The sequence below is a fragment of the Rattus rattus genome, chromosome 9, assembly GCF_011064425.1.
Source record: "Rattus rattus isolate New Zealand chromosome 9, Rrattus_CSIRO_v1, whole genome shotgun sequence".
Classification (NCBI taxonomy): Eukaryota; Metazoa; Chordata; class Mammalia; order Rodentia; family Muridae; genus Rattus; species Rattus rattus.
In genome coordinates this window covers 59,785,581-59,801,219 of record NC_046162.1, presented here as the reverse complement: position 1 = coordinate 59,801,219, position 15,639 = coordinate 59,785,581, and the positions used below count along the sequence as shown (strand labels likewise).

At 47.1% G+C, this 15,639-nt stretch overlaps 1 protein-coding gene across 2 annotated transcripts in view; it reads left to right on the top strand.

The window, feature by feature from the left end:
- Acly (ATP citrate lyase) overlaps nt 1–15,639 on the top strand; it is a 42,411-nt gene that overhangs the window by 22,174 nt on the left and 4,598 nt on the right. For both annotated transcript variants that reach the window (XM_032914479.1, XM_032914478.1), the window contains 8 exons: nt 1,295–1,399; nt 3,369–3,565; nt 3,832–3,913; nt 5,048–5,158; nt 10,599–10,726; nt 11,459–11,552; nt 13,067–13,221; nt 14,965–15,439. In XM_032914479.1, the coding sequence (XP_032770370.1) occupies nt 1,295–1,399; nt 3,369–3,565; nt 3,832–3,913; nt 5,048–5,158; nt 10,599–10,726; nt 11,459–11,552; nt 13,067–13,221; nt 14,965–15,439 (1,347 nt within the window). The remainder of the gene's footprint in view (nt 1–1,294; nt 1,400–3,368; nt 3,566–3,831; nt 3,914–5,047; nt 5,159–10,598; nt 10,727–11,458; nt 11,553–13,066; nt 13,222–14,964; nt 15,440–15,639) is intronic.

Sequence of the window (15,639 nt, the reverse complement as noted above, 5' to 3'; positions counted from 1 at the left end):
CTAACATACCAAGGTTTCCAGAGCATTCATGATCTAAACTCCTAATGGTAGGAATTCCAGCTTTGATTTCTTTTGAAACTGGGTCTCATTATCCAGCCCAGGCTGGCCTAGAACTCAGAGATCCACCTATGTCTGCTCTCCAAATGCTGGTATTAAAGGTGTAGGCCAGCTCCAGTTTCTGTTTGCCAACAAAAGCTGTGTAGTGAATTAGTGCTCTGTTTACTCTGCATGTCTTTGATCATTAACTGAAACTAACTTTGAGAAACACTGGCTTGCCATTTGTGCCCTGGGTCCTATCCCTCCTTCCTCCTTTTCTGTTGCAATATTCGCCCTTGGCTAGTGATTTGTAAAAGCCTCCTATAGGCAGTGGGCTTTTGTTTGCTTTTGATTGTCTGGTCCAGTTATTTCAGTTAATGAGTGGACAACGTAAACATGGTCTGCCATTTAGATGAGCTGCTCTTTTGGGCTGGAACAGACTTTGGCAAAAAAAACAACCCATGGCAAAATGATAGCCCCCACCTATTTCCACAAATAAAGTTTTATTAAAACAGCCAGTGCTTTCATTTATGTATTGTGCATGGATACTTACACACTGAAAACCTGTTACACAGACCACAAGACCCACAAAACCTAAACTGATCTTGCAACCCTTTACAGACTGGCCCAGAGCCAAAGACAGATGGCTCTGAGATCTTCTGTTCCTCTAGCCCAGTCTAGGCAAGTATGGGAACAGCTTGTTTCTGTTGTGCACTGGCCACAGCCTGTAGGGACAAAGACAAGACTCGGTAGGTACTTAGGAGGAAAGGCAGTGGAATCTGTTGAGTCTGAGACTTTAGATGAGAGTGTAACTGTAGACTAGGCAAAGTCTTAGAAGCTTTTGCCTCTGCTCGTGCACTGAGTCTGTGTGTCACTGGCCAATGAAGGTTTGTTTCCGTGTCTGCTGCTATGTGTGTGTGTGTTGGGAGGTGCACATGGAGATCAGGGGACAGCGTTCAGGGGTCAGTTCCTCCTTCTACCATATTTGCCCTTGGCATCAATCTCAGGTCATCAGGCTTGGCAGCAAGTGCATTTGCCTGCTGAGCCTTCTCGCTGACCCCATGCCTCTCCTCTGAGAGAAGTTTGAAATGACCAGGGCAGGACCTGAGGCATGTGGGAGGGAGAAGGTACATTCTCTTCGCCTTACTTTGTTCCTGAAACCTGGGTGGGGACACTGGGCTTAGGAGGAGGCCCTCATTGTCCATCAAAGGTGAACCGTTAACAAGTTCAGTGTTAATTTGAAATCTTAATTGTCTAGATCCGGACCATAGCCATCATAGCAGAAGGCATCCCTGAGGCTCTCACACGGAAGCTCATCAAGAAGGCAGACCAGAAGGGCGTGACCATCATTGGGCCAGCCACGGTGAGTGTCCGCTCCACAAGTCTTCCTGATACTACTGGAAGCATATGTTTTTGTTTGTTGTAGGTCATTGTTGGGTTTTGGGTTTTTTTTTGTTTTTGTTTTTTGGTGTGTGTGTGTGTGTGTGTGTGTGTGTGTGTGTGTGTCTGTGTCTGTGTATTTTGTTTTGTTTTGTTTGAGGCATAGTTCTCATACTGATCCAGACTAGCCTGGAGCTGATGGTAATCCTTCTGCCTCAGGCTCCTCCTGAGACTTGGGATTAGAGACATGATCCACCATGCCTGACAGGAAGCTCACATTTGTTAATAACTTTTTAAATTTGATTTGCTGGATTACATAAATCTATTTTCAGGCAAATATATAGTGTACTTTGAGCAAAACTCTAGCCACACCCTCTCTCCCTTCCTGACCCTCATTAGGAGATTGAACTGTGATTGCCAAACTTTCGAGGCAAGCAGTTTTACCTGTTGAGTCATGCCATTAGCTTAAGCTTGCTTTTTGGTTATCCTGGGTTGAAGATTTCAGAAGTATGCACTGTTATGCCATTACCAGGTAGATTTTTTAACCTTTTCCTTGAACCAAGCAAGAACAGTACCACTGAGCCACACTGACAACCCCCAGGTAGTTTTAATTTCGTTTATTTACTTGTCCTGAGTGTGCAGTGAAGGCGGCTTATGATATGTAGGAAGCCAGAGTGCGTGTCAGGAGAGTCTGTGACTCTCCACCTTATTCCTTTGAAGCAGGGTCTCTCCCTGAACCTGGGGCTCTTATGGTTTATTGACTAGATCAGAAGTCAGCAAGCCGTAGTGATCTTACACTGCTCACCTCAGTGCAGGGGTTACACGTACCACAGGACAACGCCTAGCTGTTACATGACATTGACTAAACTCCATTCTTTATTGCTGTCGGGGTGCTCTTGACCACTGAGCCATCTCTCCAGCCTCCCAGCCCCCGATTTGTAAAAGTCCCTTGTCACAGTCTTGTCCCCTTCATAGTTACCAGAAGTTAATGGGAGATATCTGTTGTTTTTAATGCTTTTGTCTTTAAATGCAATTATAATGTAGTGTGGAATTATTCCATTAACTATACACCAAGGAAAAAAGCTATCTGGAGGTTTATTTTTGACTCAGAACTTCACATTAGAAGAAATTGTTCTGTTCTAATTTAATTGTTGTGTAAACGTTGACGCTGGGACTGGAGAGATGGCTGGTTGGCTAAGAGTACTTGTTGCTCTTCCAGAGAACGCAGGCTCAGTTTCCAACACCCAAAATGGCCAGACAGTACACACACACACACACACACACACACACACACACACACACACACACACAGAAGCAAAAATATCCAAAAACATAAAATCACAATAAATTTAAATAAAAATTCAAAGCTAAGGTTGTGTGTGGTGATGGTGGTGGTGGTGGTGACGACATCTTTAATTTCAGTACTTGGGAGCCAGAAGCAGACAGATCTCTGTTAATTCAAGGGTAGCCTGGTCTCCATAATGATTTTCAGGCTAACCAGAACTGCATAGTGTGATCAAAAAAGAAAAAAATGTAGGAGCTGGGATTTTTTTACCCCCACTCTGGTGCTAGGTACTCTCTAAGGGCCTCGTGCATGCTGGGAAGGGATGCTGAGTGACCATCCCTAAAACTAGGAGCTTTGTAATAAATAAAGGGTTGTTTGTGTTATAAGCAAGTTGTCGTTGTACATAGAGAAGCCCCGCTGTGCGGCACATCTTTGTGGGTGCTGTAGGTGAGAGGACATAATGTTACGTAGACTGATCTAAAACTGAGCAAATGCTTTACACACAGGCCTTGCTGTGTCTTAGGGAGGGAAGAGGTTCTCCGTGGGCAGGTGTAGTTCTTTCCGCCACTTCTCTCTGCTTTGGCCAGAGGCACAGGGCAGGTAAAGTAGGGTTCTGTTGTTCCTCCTGCACCCTGGTTCGTCTTAACTGCTGTTTCTGCCTCTGCAGGTTGGGGGCATCAAGCCTGGATGCTTTAAGATTGGGAATACTGGTGGGATGCTGGACAACATCCTGGCCTCCAAACTGTATCGCCCAGGCAGTGTGGCCTACGTCTCGCGTTCAGGAGGCATGTCTAACGAACTCAATAATATCATCTCTCGGACCACAGATGGTGTCTACGAGGGTGTCGCCATCGGCGGGGACAGGTATTAGCTGAGCATCTTCTGCAGTGCAGTTAGCTATCTGGGCAACATGCACGGTGTGTTACTTACTTCCCAGACACTGAGCCCCTAGCAAAGTTACGTAAGTCTATTGAGTGAGGGCTGCTCCCTACTACCCCCAGCCCACATTTCCATTAGCCAAGAACTTCTGAATCTGTTCCAGACTTCACACCCATGAGCAATCCATGTCTGTAGTGGGGTGCACCTCCCCATGCTGTCTCCTGATCCTCTGTCCTCTCTGCCCTCTGTAGGTACCCTGGGTCCACATTCATGGATCACGTGCTGCGCTACCAAGACACTCCAGGAGTCAAGATGATTGTAGTTCTTGGGGAGGTGAGCTGTTGTTGTCGTCGTTACTTTTTTTTGTCCGTCGTTACTTTTGAGGGGAGGGTCTCCTTTTGATTATAAATGTAGTCTAGGATTTGCGTTTTTAAAAGTCAGGCACTTTGGCACTATACACCTTAAAGCGATCTCCTGGCGGTACAGCCCGTAAGATTCTGGGGCTGAGAGTTTGCTCTGTCAGCAGTGAGCAGCTGTGAGGGAGGAACTATCTCCCTCTGGCCATGGTCTCCACCCACTGGGAGGATAGCTTGGCAGTGAGGCCATCTTTTTTTTTTTTTTTTTTTTTTAAGATTTATTTATTCATTTAATATATATAAGTACACTGTAGCTGTCTTTAGACACACCAGAAGAGGGCATCGGATCTCTTTACAGATGGTTGTGAGCCACCATGTGGTTGCTGGGAATTGAACTCAGGGCCTCTGGAAGAGCAGTAGGTGCTCTTAACCACTGAGCCATCTCTCCAGCCCCATCTTCTTTTCTAATGTAGTTTTTTTCTTTTTTTTTTAAATCTTATGTGTGTTGCCTTTGTGTGTCTGTATACCATGTGTGTGCTTCCTGCCTGCACCTCCTGTCCATGAGGGTGCCAGTCCTCTGGAAATGGAGTCATAGGTATTTGTGAACCACCATTTGGGTGCTAGGAACTGCAGCCGAGTCCTGGAGGTGTGACAAGTGCTCTTAACTGCTGAGCCATCTCCCTAGCCCCTGTGAGGGCTTCTCTTCTTTATTTTAAGCTCCAGGAGAGTTCTGTAAGCCCATTCCTTGCTTGTTCTTCTGAAAGAGGTTCTAATCCTGCATCATCCTGTACTGTGAATTAGAAAGGGACACCCGGGAATGGCCTTAAAAGGCATATTATCCTTCATAATTCCTTATACACCTAGGATAAATTAAACTCACTGTTACATAGCCCAAGTTTGTGTTCTCAGATTTTATAGCCAACTTTTATTTCATGGGGTTATTGTTTTGTGGTTTTATGGTTTTTTGTTTTTTGGTGTGTTTTTGTTTTTGTCTTGTTTTGTTTTGTTTTTGCCACGTGGCAGTTTTTCCTGTTGAAGGGCTAGTCCTAGGAAAACTTGAAGTAGCTTCCACTAAGTTGTGGGGTTTTTCTCTTCCGCCATTCCTTTGCAGATAGGGGGTACAGAGGAATATAAGATCTGCCGGGGCATCAAGGAGGGCCGCCTCACCAAGCCAGTGGTCTGCTGGTGCATCGGGACCTGTGCCACCATGTTCTCCTCTGAGGTATGAGTGGGACCAGCTATCCTTGAATAGGAAATGAGGTTGCAGAAAAGGCTGTCTAAGCTGGAGCCTACATCTTCCTGTTCAGCCGCTAATTCCTTCACTAAGCCTGTGTGGCTTGCTTTCTGATTGCAAAGCTGAGCCCAAGTTTTGCCTGCCAGGAATTTACGTCTCCTGGACTCTTCCTCTGCACATTGACCAGCAGGTTAAGGCTGAGATGAGACACTGAGCTCTGACTCAAGGAGGAAGGGGAGGGATATAGCTTGAGCTTAGCCCAGGAAGGCCATGTTAGGGACACCCTGTGGGAGACAGTGGGGAGAGAATTATTCTTGCTGTACTGAGATGACATACTGGGCGTGTGAGGCAACCGAATGGGTAAAGGTGTGGCCATCGGTTCTGACCACATGAGTGTGGTCCCCAGAATCTACACAGTGAAATGAGATCTAGCTCCTTCCATTAAGTGGATCTCTGACCTCCACTTCCACACCATGTCACATGCATGCCACTCCAAAAGTAAAGGTGGCTTGCCGTAGAGCTGCGCAGTGGTGTACTTATAAATCCAGCTCTTAGAGGGCTGAGACGGGGATGATGAGCCTGGGGCAGATAGATGTCTGAGCTTCCGAGTTACAGAACCAGACTTAAGTGTTCAAGGTTCAACTATCCTCTGTTGGGAAGATGGTCTATCACATGACAGAGATAAAATGCAGGATAAAAATGATCTGTCAAGCCAAGTGTGGTGGCATGCCATTAGTCCCAGCACTCAGGAGGCAGAGACAGATAGGTTTCTTTGAGTTCCAGCCTAGAATGTTCTACACAGTGAGTTCCACCCAGGACAGGCAGAGCTTCATAAGTGAGACTGTCCCAAGGAAACAAAACAAAACAATTTGCTAACCAGTTCATTCAGCAGCAGCGTGGAGCAGCCTGTGGTGCCCTTAATGGTGTGTGTGTATAGAGAAGGCATTTGGCTTCCAGCTTCCTAAGCAATGGCACTGTTGTGGTAGAGGGAGATAATTGAACCCATGGCTCAAATGCTGGCAAGCGCTTTACCACTAAGCTACATCCCTAGCCCATAGTGACACTTTTTACCTAAGTGGCTGTTGGAGTTGCACATCTCTGAAGAAACAGCTCCATTTCTGTGTGTCCTACTCATGGGAACACAAAGATGCCTCAAAGGAGGTGCACTAGGACAGGCCCTGAAACATTGTAACAGAAGACAGAAGTAGCCTAGTGCACAAACGGGGGAGGAGGCCATCATGTGTATCTGTACTGGGAGGCAGTGGTCATCATATATTCCTATGCACTGGAACACCAGACCAGCCTGAACGTGACGAAGAGATTCACTATAAAAGGAACGCAAGGCTCAGTTATTCTTTTTTTTTTTTTTTTTAAGATTTATTTATTTATTTAATGTATATGAGCACACTGTAGCTGTCTTCAGACACAACAGAAGAGGGCATCGGATCTCATTACAGATGGTTGTGAGCCACCATGTGGTTGCTGGGAATTGAACTCAGGACCTCTGGAAGAGCAGTCAGAGCTCTTAACCACTGAGCCATCTCTCCAGCCCAAGACTCAATTATTCTTAGGTCAGGGTATTATGGAAACATCCAATACAATTCATTTTATTTATTTATTTATTTATTTACTTATTTTAGATCTATTTATTATGTATACAGTGTTCTGCCTGCATTTGTGCCTGCAAGTCAGAAGAGGGCATCAGATCCCATTACAGATGGTTGTGAGCCACCATGTGGTTGCTGGGAATTGAACTCAGGACCTCTGGAAGAACAGACAGTGCTCTTCCACTGAGCCATCTCTCCATCTCATAATTCACTTTTTTTTTTTTTTTTTTTTTTTGGACCTGGGACCAACCCAGGCATAATTCACTTTTTGGTTGGTTCTTCTTCTTTTTTTTTTTTTTTTTTTTTTTTTTTTTTTGGAGCTGGGGACCCAACCCAGGGCCTTATGCTTTGCTAGGCAAGCGCCTACCACTGAGCTAAATCCCAACCCCATAATTCACTTTTTAAATGTGAAATATGTGGAATTTTTTTCCCACATATTGAGTAAAGGGGGAGAGGGTGATCCAGAATTCTGCCTACCTCTCAGAAGTTGCTGGCACAGGCTTTAAGGTCAGATCTTTGTGCACTGTCACCTCGTAAATCAGTACCTCCGTCTCCAGAGCTGTAAAGTTGATCTCTGGGTGGTTTAAGTGAAAATGACTGTAGCCAGGCACAGAGTCTGATCTGAGCATTTTGGAGATAGAGACGGGAGAATCATGAGTCAAGGCTAATATGGCCCTAGTTCTCCTGCCTTGGTCATGGTGTCTGCTCACAGCAGTAAAAGCCTAACTAAGACATCAGCGAAAGGCCAACAGCTTTATTTAATTGGGGCTGGCTCACAGGTTCAGAGATTCAGTCCACTGTCATCAAGGTATAAGCATGGCAGCATCCAGGCAGGCATGGTGCAGGAGGAGCTGAGAGTTCTACATCTTCATCTGGAGGCTGCTAGCAGAATACTGACCTCCAGGAAGCTAGGATGAGGGTCTTAAAGCCCACATCCACAGTGACACACCCACTCCAACAGGACCACACTTTCTAATAGTGCCTCTTCCTGGGCCAAGCATATACAAACCATCACATTTCACTCCCTGGCCCACATAGGCTTGTTCAAACAGGAGTCTGGGGGGCACGGAGGGGGGAAATACCTAAACATAGCATAACGTAAAATACATTTAGTCCAGCTTCCAAGCCCCAATAGTTCTTAGTAGTCTCAACAATGTTAAAAGTCTAAAGTTCAAATCTCTTCTGAGATTCATCCAATCACTTACCTGTGATCCCCAAAGCAAGACCGGGAACCAGCTGGGCAGACTCCAGACTCTGCATCTCGAGTTCTGATGTCAAAGCTGTCTTCAGATCTTCAACTCCTCTTCATCTTTGTTGACAGCAACAAACTTCTTTCTCCTAGGCTGGTTCCATTTCCTGTTAGCCGCTTTCCTCAGCAGGTAGTCCATGGCTCTGGCATCCCAAACATCTTGGGTTCCTCCAAAGGGCTGGCTTCGCTTCCCCAGTTCTGCCCTCCGTAGCACTGTAAGCTCAGGGTGACCCACTCCACTGCTGTGTTCAGGCTGCTCTTGGTGATCATCCATGATACTGTCATTGCCAGTACACTGGGGTCTTCTGCTGCGACTAGGCTTCACCAGTAATCTCTCATAGGCTCGCTTCATGGTGCCAAGCCTCAAATCTTCTGCATGACCCCTTCAGTTCTGGGCCATCAATTGCCACTGAGGCTGCACCTTCACCAGTGGCCTTCTATGGCCTCTCACAGTGCCTCAGCTGCTCTTCATGACCCCTTCATGCCTTCAAAGCCAGGACCACCTGAGTGACTCTCACACATTACCAAGTACAGCTGCAGCATGAGGTACAACCTTGGCTGTCTCTGGAACACAGCTTCTGTGTGCGCTCAGAAAACACTTCCCAGAAGATTTCACCTCAGTGATGCTGGTCTCTTCTTAATCACCACTAATTTCTTAGCTCCAGCTGACCAGCATCAGTTGTCCCAGTAAAACCTTCTATTCTGGACTCTAAAGCCAGAACCACATGGCCACAGCTTCTGAGTTCTGCTGCTTGCTGTGGCTGGGACATGGTCCCGGTGTTATATTACATTATAACCAGCTTTCTGTCTTCCAAATCCTTCACTGTGTACACTTGGCTGTCCTGGAACTTGCCCTATAGACTGACTTTGAGCTCAGATATCTACAGCCTGTCTCCTAAGCACTGGGATTAAAGGCCTAGTCCACCAAGCCTGGATTTAAGTTTTTCTTCACCTAGAACTTGCTTTGTTCTAGGCTGGCCTTGAACTCAGAGATCTGCTTGTCTTTGTCTCCTGGGATTAAAGGCTTATACCACCATGCCTGGATCTAAATTGAGCTGGGTGGGATCTTGCTCTGAGGTCACTACTCCCTTAATTCAGTTTAATACCCTGGAACACAGGACTCAGCTCCACAACAGTCTTCTGAAAAGTGGGGAATTAAAGCCAGGCCTTTAAGCGGCACCTTTACAAGTGTGGTTCAGAAAACGGGTCCTCAGCGCAGTCACTCAGACAGGGCTGCTCTAAGTCAGGGAAATGCCGTCTGTCTATTTTTTTTCCTCTTTAGAAACTTTTGAGTTTTAGTTTTGAGAAATCCCAGAGTTTAAGATTCGTTTGGTCAGGTATGGTGACCTACACGTGTTGCTGAGGCAGGAGAATTGCTGGAGCCCTGGTATTCAGAGGTCAACCTGAGCAGCTTAGCGAAAGGGATCCCCTAGGAGATATCTGCTGAACGTCATAGAGCAAGTTTCTGAGAGCGGAGAAGCCATTGCTAACTTTTCTACAAAAGTCACACGTCCTCTTTGTTCACTTAAATCTGCACGAACACAAGCTGGGACCAAAATCGCCCGGGTTCAAATGCTTCCTTCCACATACTACCTTGTGGTTGTGGGCAGTCACTTTGTCCTTGAGGAAACACTAGCAGGCGGCAGGCAGAGCACTGTGTGAATGGGGGTCTTGGAAAGCCCCTGGTGGGAAGCACTGGTCGCTCAGACGAGGTGCTAGGACGATCGTTTGCTGGGTTTCATCTAAGTCAGAGGTAGACTCATTTATTTCCCCTACTGCTTGACTCCCACCTCTTTTTAAGTGTCTTCCAGAGTATTCCTTCTGGTTGATAGAGTTATTGGACATTTACTTTTTCTATTTCTACCTCCTGAGTTTCTTATTACATCTAGAGAGAGAGAGTGAGAGAGAGAGAATGAATGAATGAATGAATGTGTTACACATATGGGGGTCAGAGAACAACTTGTAAGAGTCCTTTCCACAATTGTCAGGCTTGGTGGCAGGCACTTTTAGCCACTGAGCCATCTCACCAACCCCTGGTAAACTATTGGATGGCTTTTCTCTTCCCCCATGTTCCTGTTTCATTGGATAACCACCTTGTTCCAACCCATGGTCAGAAAGAAGAAGCGGTTGCTACTTGTTGCTATAGCGATGTAAACCTAGTGATCTGAACGCTGGCTTTGAGCAGCTCGAGATCTTTGCTTTCAAAGATCTTGCTTGTTGCCGAGAGCTAACCCTCCATCCGATCCTTCTTACGCCGGCCACAGGGAAACCAAATGTAAAGAGGATGATCTTGAAGTTGGATTGACGGCTTTGTAATCCTCGCCTTAAATGCACTGGGTGTCCCTTGAAGAAGTTGACTTCTCCCCTGCTTAGGTTCCACACCTGTGATGTGGGAGTTGCCTACCCTACCCTACCTATTCGGTTAGCATACATACTAAAGGTTTCAATGAAGGAGCATGTGTGAAGCCTTTGGCGGGGGCCAGCCATGATCAGTGAGGATGTTTCCCAGGATATTTTGCTCTCCCCTAGAGGACTGACACACCTGGTAACGCTGCTGTGCTATGTTTTCCAGGTCCAGTTTGGCCACGCTGGGGCTTGTGCCAACCAGGCTTCTGAAACGGCAGTAGCCAAGAACCAAGCCTTGAAGGAAGCGGGAGTGTTTGTGCCCCGAAGCTTTGATGAGCTCGGAGAAATCATTCAGTAAGGAATGGGCAGGATATGGTCTCCCCACCCTTTCCTGATCCCTTCTGAGGACAGCCCGCCACCCCCCAACACGGGGCTTCTGGATACTCTTAGCTGTTCATTTGCTTTGATGCACTGTAGGCAAAACCATCTCCTTGACTTTTCTTTTATTTTAGTCTTAAAAGCACCAGGTCAAGGCCAGTTGGGCTGGTGTTAAAACTCATTTAGTTTCTGAGGCTGGTGTTGGTGGCCGTTAAGGAGACATAGGTTTGGATGTGTTTAGAAAGTGTCATTTTAGCCAGGCAACAGTGGCATATACCTTTAATCCTAGTACTCAGGAGGCAGAGGCAAGCGGATGTCTGTGAGTTCTAGGACAGCAAGGACTACACAGAGAAACTTTGTCTTAAAAAACAAGCAATAACAAACAAACAAAAAGTGTCTTCCAGAGTATTCCTTCTGGTTGATAGAGTTATTGGACATTTACTTTTTCTATTTCTACCTCCTGAATTGGCTGTTCTCATCTTCCCGTGATTCGCAGATTCATCCTCCTATGAAGCCTCATCCAGAGAAGGGGAGCTAAAGGGGTGGTGGCAAGGACAGGCCGGGCCATAATTTATTTTCATTTAGTTCCTGGGATCCAGTTGGTAGGAGTCAGCTACTGTGAGCTGAAGAAGCCTACAGTGTTTGGGCTACAGCCTAGAAAAAAATCTACAGAAACCGTAGCGTCTCCTGTCTCTCCCTGTCTCCCAGGTCCGTGTATGAAGATCTTGTGGCCAAAGGCGCCATTGTCCCTGCTCAGGAAGTGCCACCTCCAACAGTGCCCATGGACTACTCTTGGGCCAGGGTAAGTGTCCCGGGTATCTGGAGGTGAAGGTGGATTTGGGGATTTTATTTGTTTTGAAAACATGCTCTCTCCAGTCCTAAATCTTTCCTCCTATGTACAAAACACAGACTGTCTGCCTCTGCCTCCCGAGTGCTGGGATTGGAGGCTTATGCTGCCATGCCTAGCCCTAAGTTGGTGGTTTTTGGAGGCAGGATTTTACTTAGTGGCTCTGGCTGTCCTAGAACTCACTCTGTGGACTAGGCTGGCCTCTAACTCAGCTCCTTCTGTCTTTAACTCCCAGTGCTGGGATTAAAGATGTGTGCTAGAAAATCACACCCGGGGTTGGGGATTTAGCTCAGTGGTAGAGCGCTTGCCTAGCAAGAGCAAGGCCCTAGCAAGGCCCTGGGTTCGGTCCCCAGCTCCGGAAAAAAAAAAAGAAAGAAAGAAAGGAAGGAAGGAAGAAAGAAAAGAAAAGAAAAGAAAAGAAAAGAGAAGAAGAAAATCACACCCGGCTAGATTTGTGAATTTTAAGGTGGTTTGGTTTTGACCTCCTGGATACCAGGCCCCTTCTGACTACTTAGAGCAGTGAAGCCAGCTTCTCCAAGGGGATCAGAAACCTCTCTGATTAACTCTTGGGTCCCATGCACTGTATGCTAGAACTTGTCCCTGGTTTTATTTCTAGATCAGGTGACAGAATGGGCAACACAGCCCACTGTTTTATCTGATGTTGGAAGGAGCCAGCTTGTAGGGCCTAACGGTTAGCACTAGGGAGCTAGAGGCAGAAGGATCAGAAGTCCATGGTCATCCTGCTGGTGCTTCTTCCTCTTCCCTCTTCCCTCTTCCCTCTTCACTCCCCCATCCTTCTTCCTTCCTCCTTCTTTTGGTTTTTCAAGACAGGGTTTCTCTGTGTAGCCCTAACTGTCCTGGAACTCACTGTAGACCAGGCTGGCCTCGAAATCAGAGATCCTTGTCTCGCAGGTGCCTTGGCCTTCTGAGCACTGGGTTTAAAAGCATGTGCCACAGTGCCTGGTTTAGAAAGCTACTTCGAAGAAATGCTTTCCTAGAACGTTCAAAGAATATATTTACGTTTTTTGTTTAGTTAATGTTTATCACAGGAGATTAATCAGATGACTATGATGAGGTGCCACAATGCAGTTAAAAGGAATTAACTAAATTGTGCATGTACAGACATTAATAGAGTAAAAGGCGCCGCACTATGGGCAGGCTTGCTAAGTAAGGAGTCTTGGTGGTCCTCAACCTTGGAGTGTAAAGACAGCTAGCCTTGAACTCTGGTCTACCAGCCTCTGCCTTCTGTTAGCCCTGGCCGCCCTGACATTCAGAGATCGCCTGCTTCTGCCTCCCCAGTGCTAGGATTGAATGTATGTACCTCTATGCCTTGCTAACCTCCACTTCTTGAAAAGAGTTTGTCTGGATCCTTCAGATCACCCAAGCCATTCCTGAGAGTACACACAGCTCTCTGTCTTGGGAAAAAAAAATAATGGCCACCATAACCCTCTGTCCCCGTGTCTGCTCAGGAACTGGGTTTGATCCGAAAACCTGCCTCATTCATGACCAGCATCTGTGACGAGCGGGGGCAGGAGCTCATTTATGCAGGCATGCCCATCACCGAGGTCTTCAAGGAAGAGATGGGCATTGGTGGTGTCCTCGGCCTCCTCTGGTTCCAGAGAAGGTGAGACACGATGGGCAGGGGTGATAGGGCACTGGGCTTGGAGCCCACAGCCTTCCCCTGACACAGGAGGTATGGTGGGCAGAATGAAGAGTGTCACCTGCCATGTGGCCACAGGCCAACAGAAGGGACAGAATAGTCACTATGAACCAAGAGGATGAAAAGGAGCGGCCTCGGGAGAGGTCTTGGGAATATTTAAAGAAATGGGACAGTATGGTGGCCTCCAGATCAGTGGGGCACCTGGACAGGTATGAACTTAACCAGTGGGGCTGATAGAACTGCCGTGCAGCCCTGGACGAGCTTCTTACCCTTGGCAGTTCTGTCTTTCATAAGGCTGAAGTGTAGGTGTTTGTGTCTTCTTCACTCACTCCCAAGGTTAGGCTATCCTGAGCCTGACAGCTACACGAGGCTGCAGGCCTGTGGTTACCCAGCACTGACGGATCTCCCTGTGAAAGCCTTAGCTTCTGTTGTTCTTTGCCTGTACAGAGGCTGCCCTCATGCTCTAGGCTTTCCCTAGACAAACTCCATGTAGTACATAGATTTCTCTGTGTACTCCCCTGCATCTTCTATCCCCCAGTCTCCAGACTTTGCCCTTGATTATTAGTGAGGAGATTGAACACTACAGGATGTACGGGGTGGGGCCACATCTTTCTGATAGCAGGCACATGGAGAGAAATGTAGCCGCCGCAGTTACAGTCCAAATCCTGTTATAGAAACTCAGGCTCACCACTTTTTTGTTGTTTTTTTGAGGCAGGGTCTCATTATGTAGACCAGGCTAGCCTCAGACCCAGAGATCAGTCTCCCTCTGCCTCCCATGTGCTGGGATTAAAGGCATGTGCTCACCCCACTCAGCTGACCAAAGTTCATGAACTTTTTTTTTTTTGGTGGAGCGAAGTCTTTTTGTTCTTTTTAAAGAATCTTTTATTTATTTGTTTGTTTATTTGCTTATTATTTTGTACTTTTTTTTTTTTAAGATTTATTCATTTACTATATATAAGTACGCTGTAGCTGTCCTCAGACACACCAGAAGAGGGCATTAGATCTCTTTTACAGATGGTTGTGAGCCACCATGTGGTTGCTGGGAATTGAACTCATGACCTCTGGAAGAGCAGTCGGGTGCTCTTAACCGCTGAGCTTCTTTTTTTTTTTTTTTTCTTTCTTTTTCCGGAGCTGGGGGCCGAACCCAGAGCCTTGCGCTCGCTAGGCCAGCGCTCTACCGCTGAGCTAAATCCCCAACCCCTGCTTATTTTTTAAGTGCTTGGTGTTTTGCCTTTGTGTCTATCTGTTGTCTGTGTGAGGGTGTCAGATCCCCTAGAACTGGAGTTAGAGACAGTTGTGAGCTGCCATGTGGGTGGTGGGGAATTGAACCTGGGTCCTCCGGAAGAGCAGCCAATGCTCTAAACTGCTGAGCCATCTCTCCAGGCCCGTACATACATCTCTTAAGAGGAGAAAATCTTTGTTAGTGAAGTCACGTGGTGTGACATGGGCAAGCACTGCAGATTCACTACAATTTGATTTTGAGTTAACTTCTGATTGTTGCACATTCCGAAACCTTTTATGGGCTGGAACGATGGTTCAGTGGTTAGCACCATGCTCTGCAGTGATCTGAAGCATTCAGGAGCCAAGAAGGGTTTGACTTGGAATGGGCAGTGGTATCAGGCTACAGAGGAGCCTGTGTCCTTGTCACTGTAGCTCCTGGACTTTGTTCCAACTCTTCTCCCCGCGCCTCTGCGTGCCCTCCTCTAGGTTGCCCAAGTATTCCTGCCAGTTCATTGAGATGTGTCTGATGGTCACCGCTGATCACGGGCCAGCTGTCTCCGGGGCCCATAACACCATCATCTGTGCTCGGGCTGGGAAGGACCTGGTCTCCAGCCTCACCTCAGGACTGCTCACCATTGTAAGTCTGGCCTTCCTGGGAGGCACCAGTTTTGGCACCGTGCTGCCTAAATGCAGCAGACTCCCAGGAGCCCAGGGTAAACACCCCAGGCCAGATGCTGCTCAGGGCTCCCTGGGATGGTTTGCAGGGCTAGGGAAGCAAGCCATCACCATCAGCAATATGGGTTCCTTTCTCCTACAGGGAGACCGGTTTGGGGGTGCCTTGGACGCAGCAGCAAAGATGTTCAGTAAAGCCTTTGACAGTGGCATTATTCCCATGGAGTTTGTGAACAAGATGAAGAAGGAGGGGAAACTGATCATGGGCATCGGCCATCGAGTAAAATCGGTAAACTATTGCCCCTGTTTTGAGGCATCTGTGGAGGGAGTGGTGCTAAGAGATTGCCAACTGAGTTAGAAATGCTTGCCCTGGAGCCATGACATCACCGATGAGAGTGCTTGCTGCTCTGAAAGAGAACGTGTGTTTAGTTCCCAGCACCCATGGCAGCTTACTGTAGTTCCAGGGAACCCGACACCCTCTTCTGGATT